The following is a 6,295-nucleotide window of genomic DNA, read 5'->3' as shown; positions in this document are numbered from 1 at the left end:
TACATGACAACGATCACTCCCCCCGTGCTCAGTTGCCCCATCAGTGACTCGAAGTAGCGGTGAGCCATTGACAACAAGCGTCTTTGGCGGCACCACACATATATAGGCTGGTGGCATGCTGAATTGAGATTATCACCAAAATTCGGGCTTCAAATTAAAATGGGAAAAAGCGGAAGAATAGTTCGCTTTGTGCTCACCATGCAAAAAAAAAGTTAAAATGGGAAATCAAAAGCAAGAACAAGTTCATAAACTAATTGTGACCGCCATACATCTTAATTATGGGAAATCATAGTATGACAACTAACTAGGAAGGGGATTGGAGGCCCGAGCCCGAAGGCAAAATATAGTCAATTCATATATTACACAAAATAGAGTTTGGTCTGAATTCTAGTCCATGCCTTCATTGGCGTTTCCATAGCTCAGAGATACGCTGATGCTGCACGTCAGTTGCCAATTCTGCTGCCAATTCCGCCGATACCTGAAATTCAACTCGGCGTTGCGATTCCAGGGATCCAAGCGGACCTGCTGCTCCCCCAAGGAGCTCTCACTCTCAGCGCCGGTCGCCGCACCAGGCCGCAGCCCCGGGGGATCCTGCTTCTTCTTCGGTTCCAGCGTGGAGTGGAACGCCCAGGTGAGAACGTTTTCCAGCTTGATCGGGTCGCCGGCGGTCGTCGAGGCGAAACCGACGGCTGCCTCGTTCGGCATGCGTCCCCGGTCGATTCTCCTCATGCACAGGCAGGACCGGTCGCCGACCCGGATGTTGGTCTTGAGCAGCTCCTCCGCGGCGTCGTAGTGGACGTGGGCGCACACGACTGGGTCACTGCCGAGGCTGGGTTCGTCCATCCCCGTGCAGCTGCTGTCGAGGCCAACCTCTATCGCCGTGTCACCGCGATTCCAGGGGTAGGGCACCAGGAACAAGAACAGACCAGTGCGGACGCCGCCATTGGAGCTGCTGCTACCTGCCTCACCACGGTTGATCCTGAGGCACAGAGTCATCTTGAAGCTGGCGACCTCGCCGGTGGCCGTGTCCCGGAGCGGCGCCGGCCGCGCGTACATCAGCCCGTCAAACCTTGAGCAGTCGCACGTCCTGGGCACGAAGTTCTTCTTCTTCTTGCGGCGGAGCACCACCTTGTCATGGTGGCCTGTGTACACGTCGCGTTCGCGGCTTCCATGGGAGCTGAGGTTTCTTGGGCTGGTCTGGTGGAAGAGTACTTCCTGTGGGTCGTAGCCCCAGCTTGCGAAATGGATGTCGAAGGAGAGGAGGGATGAAGAGACGCTAGGCACAACAAGAATGGACAAGAGCGAGATGCAGAGCAACAGGAGCATGGGGAACAGCCGGCGGTGGCTCATAGTCATTGCAGCCAACTCTAGTGAACTCGTTGCTTCTGCTTTCGATCTGCTCAGTGTTTGCGTTGCCTGTGGCAGGTGCTCTCGAACACAAGGGTGATTTATACACAAAAGAAACCGCAGTGCCATGCCCAGGATGATCAGCTTCACGTCAGGTTTCATGGATGTATCGTCGAGCGCAATTTCGCCGAAGTTCCCCGCAAGGGGCGTAAAGTCCAGGTCACTCTCCATCGAAATTGGATGGACGCGCTGAGGCACCGGCCACCACAGTCCACGAAATCAGTCTTGGGAGCGCGTGAAGTTGAGTCGATTGGACACGCTTCTTACGTGTGGACCACTGCACAACAATAAACAAGCCATCGGCGCGTGGATGCCCCTCCTAAGAGCTCCTGTGGGGTAGCGGGACAGCATGCGGCAACGGCGACGCTGGATGGGTAGAGGTCCTGCTTCTTAACCGATGTCCATGCTAGAGAGTTTCTTGGGTGAAAGTCTTGGCGACGGTGGCGCTGATGGGTGTCGCTTTCTCTGTTGGGGGTGCTGTATTCCCCTCTAGCTCTTTCATCCAAGGGTGAAAACTCTACAACGGTGGTGCCATCGGCATCGCTCTCCCTTCCTGAAGGCACCAGGTTTGGATTTTTGTCATGGCATCGAAGTCTCCTTTGGCAGTTGCGCTTTGCTTATCGGCGCCTGGTTGTCGCGTGGAGGCGGGTCTTGCAACGTGAAGTTAGAGCTGCTGCGTTGGGGACGTAGCTTGGTAACGATGACATATGGCGAGACCCCGTCCATCAAATACTGGGGCTTTGTTGGGTGTTGTAACAACTGGGGGTGAGGTGTGGGCTCATGTTTGGAAGTCGGAACTGCTCTTCGCAGGATGCTTTGAGCTTAACAACGATGACTGGTTGCGAACTTTGCTTCAGGGCAGTTGGTGGATGGCTCGTGGGTGGCCTGCTATGGGAAGTCGGAGCTGCTGGCATCATTTCTTCCGTACTCGGCAACCATGACCCATAGTAGTGTGTCGTATTTGTGCTCAGCCATGTTGTGTGGGTTGGTTAGCCTCGCGGTGCTCTGTTTGGCATCTCGTTCGGCTAGCTTTCTTGTACATAAATTCTTTCGTGTTAATTGAGCGGCAAAGCTCCTATCTTTGTTTAAAAAAATAAACAAGAAGCCATCTGCACTCCATCTTATCTTACTATTACTAATTAAAGACTCCTTTTAAAGCCTCCACGTAAATATGGACACTTAAAAAATAGAAAAATTCTAGAAATTCTCATAAAGATAAAAAATATCCGTCAATCAATCCAATAACTCTAATCATAATAGTCATTGGATCTGCTATCTTTCCTAATAAATTACCCACCTCTGTCATTATAAAAATAGACTAAATTAACCTCTAAACATGTATCTAAATTATCCACCTCTACCATTATAAAAAATCTAAACCCCCTAATCTTTTGTAAATTACCTATCTATGCCACTATAAAAATAATGCAAATAACCCCTAAATTTGCATATAAATTATCCAATTATATCATTATTAAAAATTAAAGTAACCTCTAAATATGAATTTAAATGATATTATTATAACAAAATATTAAGGTGCACCAATATAAAATTCTAAATTACTATTTTTATCATTTTTAATATATTATTTATATAAAACTACTACCTACGATATGTGTTACCGTATATTCATGCATGATGGAAGAGATAAGAATATCAATTCACAAACAAATGGTTTATAAATATATATCAAACACACATGGAGGTGTGATGCAAGATGAAATCTATTGCAACCAGATAATAATAAATATGTATTTTAGAGTACGTGTTAGAATATTTAATAGATGAAAGAGGGTATAAGATAGATAATTATAATTATTAGTTATAAGCTTTATTTTTATATTAATTCTAATTAGCCCGTGCGGCAGCACGGGTTGATAAGCTAGTCAACAAAATTCAGATAAAAAAGGTTTTGTCATATAAGTTGAGTTTTACTTCTATTTTTAGAGATTAATTTAGAGAGAGAAGGCTGTATAGAAGGTAAGTAATCTGATGCGCGTTCAAATCCAACATGAATATACATCTACTGAAATGACTAAAATATTGGATAGGGGTAAGCGGAATGAAAAGGATTTTGCTTGAGATGGTAAATGAAAGTCTTTATCCCCCCACGATGTTTGGGAAAAAATGATTGTCTGGTAACGCGCCACCGCCGACGGTTGCTAAGACAAATAACATTAACAATTTATATATATACACCACAAACACATGTTTTCACCTTTTTCTAGGAGTAAATCCTGATTTATTAATAAACTACTAAGTTAAGTGTCATGGTTAGGTTTAGAATACTGGCCAGTGGGTCTCGTGAATAGTTTAGCGTGGACCACATCTTGCGCTACTAGAATTCAAGCAAACTGATACCAAAATGAGAAATCAAATGCAAGCACTAGTTCATCATAATATAGATAGATGGGCATACATCTTTTTTCCGATAAGGGGGCATGGCATACATCTTAGGGAATCAAAATATAAAAGCAACTAATTGATAGTACTAGGCAGATAGGATGCACCAAATAAATCTTGGGCTGTCATGGCAAGGCTCCGTCGATCCAACCTCAGTTCCTCCTCCCATGCGCAGCTCTGACGAGCTCGGTCAGCACCAAGGGGCAGCTCTCCACGAGATGCCTGTACCCGTCCGTCGCCAAGACCGCATCCAGAGTTTCCAGCGACCCGGCGATGAAGTCGACGCACTTGGCCTTGAGCAGCGAGCAGTTGTGCTGCTCCGCCGGAGCCAGCGTCGTCGCCGCCGTGTCGACGTCGAGGCCTTTGGAGAGAGTTGTAAGAACCGTTGGTATAATTTGATACCATTTTAAATAAACCGTCAGTTATTATTAATAAAATAAGAATTAACATGCGCTCGCTCGAGAGCGTACCACGTGTTAACCCATATCTAAAATATGAACAACTCGTTCGTTAAAAATAATATCAAATCCGGTAGTCCCGATACATGCTCCACCATATGTCCAAGAGAGCATAGGTATATAGCGTTTAGAATCACATATATTGCCAATGAACCACAAAGAGCAATTTTAAGCATTTTAAAAGTCCGACAGTTAAAAATTACTATGAGTTCTGTCGGTACATATGGACAGGGGTACCTCCTGCTAGGGTGTCCAGACTCTTAGCGTCTTATGATCCGTGATCTCCCTCTCGCCCTCTGGGCGGCGTGGCATACGGTCCGGGCCCGACAGCTGGGACCGCGGTCTCCGGACCCTCCCCGAGCTCTCTGAGGTCCGGGACCTCCGCATGCCACGAAGGGCAAGGGAGCACCCTGGTAGCCCTCGCGGACCCGGACTCCTAGGGAGGTCCGGGACCGCCGCATAGGATGACCAGACTATCACGGGGCTGACCGCTCCAACCGGCCTTGGGGGCCCGAACCCCCCTCCCTCCGGGGAGGGGTCCGGTGCCACCACGTGTCGCCCCTATGGAGGGAGCAGAACCAGCCCTGCCACGTGCGTGTGGCGGGAGGCCCTTCGTGGGTCTCCAGCCCACCTACCAGCATTTAATGCGGTAGCAGGGCCGGGTGCCCCCAAGTCAAAAGGCGTGACCTGCCACTGACACACGGGGCAGGTAGGCTGACATCACGGTAAGTCTGCCTATTTTCAAGGCGGCGCGTCGTATCACCGTCACTGTGCGCAAGCAGCGTGCAGTCTCGTTACGGTGCGGCGCGCAGCGTGATGATGGCCTGTAACAGGGGAGCTGAGGCGTGCGCTGCTACAGCGCGCGCGGAGGCGACGCCGCGGCGGGTCAGCACTGCCCCCACGCCTGTCAGAGTCGCACCCAACAGTGGCAGTACAGCACCACTGTTGGGTAACACTGACAGCGGTCACTGTGCCTGCAGGACAGCACACGACCATATCCAAGTTGTGGATACGCACACTGTCTTCCCAACCGTAAAGGCTACAACGGGGAGCTGGAGATGGAGATCTCCATATCACTTAGAATAGATTCCTATTGGTCGGGCCCGGCTGCCGGGGCCCCGCACAGTGTAAGCACCTCCCTTGAACTGTAAAAGGGAGAGTGCACTCGTTAGGGGGGGTTCCATGTTGCACACACACAAGCTTAGGCTGCTTTCCATTCAGGCTCACGCGGCCAATACAACACCAAAGTGGACGTAGGGTATTACGCTCCGGCGGCCCGAACCACTCTAAATCTTCGTGTCCTTCCTGCGCTCATCTGTCCACCGTTCGAGCGCTCCTAAGTCTCCTCCAAACCCATCCTTAACTAGGATTAGGCGGGTGCTTTCCGCCACCCGGCTGGAGAATTCCTCCGACAAGTTCAACATAGGAAGGTTCAAATATAAAATTAAAGGTTCAACAACAACTTACGAACCTTAGGTTCACAAATAGTATTAAAAATAACATAAAACTTAAAGTTTAGTGTTTATCATACTCTCTAAAAAGAAATAACTACACAACGGATAAATTTGATAAAAGCATGATAAAATAATAGCGTCTTGCTTAAGGATACCATCGAAACCACAATAACCTAGTCCCCCCGCATCAGAATCGGCGGGATAGAAGTGGCCAAACATAACTTCCAGCTCACCTGTTACTTAGTTTGAAAATAACATAAGTACAAAAGATACTCGCAAGAATTATGCAATGTAATAACCAAGGAATATGCACTGAGAGCTCAATAAAATAAAGGCTTTAGGGTTAAATAAGGTTGCATAAGCATGAGCTCTCTAATCCAACATCTAGCTCTCTACCAATTTAATTATCTTGCTCAACCCACCTTAAAATTTTAGTTGCTTAAATAAATAAATAATTAAAGTAACATATGGTGCATAAGCCATATGGTGCATAAGCCATACATCTACGAAAAATTCATAGGATATTGAGCTTCTCATAACCGAGAGCGCGGCAATTCGAATTGATTATTTAAC

General features: G+C 47.8%; 1 protein-coding gene across 1 annotated transcript; it reads right to left on the bottom strand.

The window, feature by feature from the left end:
* Window positions 1-212: 212 nt before the first annotated feature.
* LOC112891211 lies at window positions 213-1,513 on the bottom strand. The gene has a single exon (XM_025958161.1). It carries the CDS (start codon window positions 1,507-1,509, stop codon window positions 388-390), a length of 1,122 nt encoding a protein of 373 aa, XP_025813946.1. The 5' UTR covers window positions 1,510-1,513; the 3' UTR covers window positions 213-387.
* Window positions 1,514-6,295: the final 4,782 nt, after the last annotated feature.

This window comes from Panicum hallii, chromosome 4 (genome assembly GCF_002211085.1).
Source record: "Panicum hallii strain FIL2 chromosome 4, PHallii_v3.1, whole genome shotgun sequence".
Classification (NCBI taxonomy): domain Eukaryota; kingdom Viridiplantae; phylum Streptophyta; class Magnoliopsida; order Poales; family Poaceae; genus Panicum; species Panicum hallii.
Note: the sequence above shows the minus strand (reverse complement) of the source record. Positions and strands in the feature narration are given on the sequence as shown.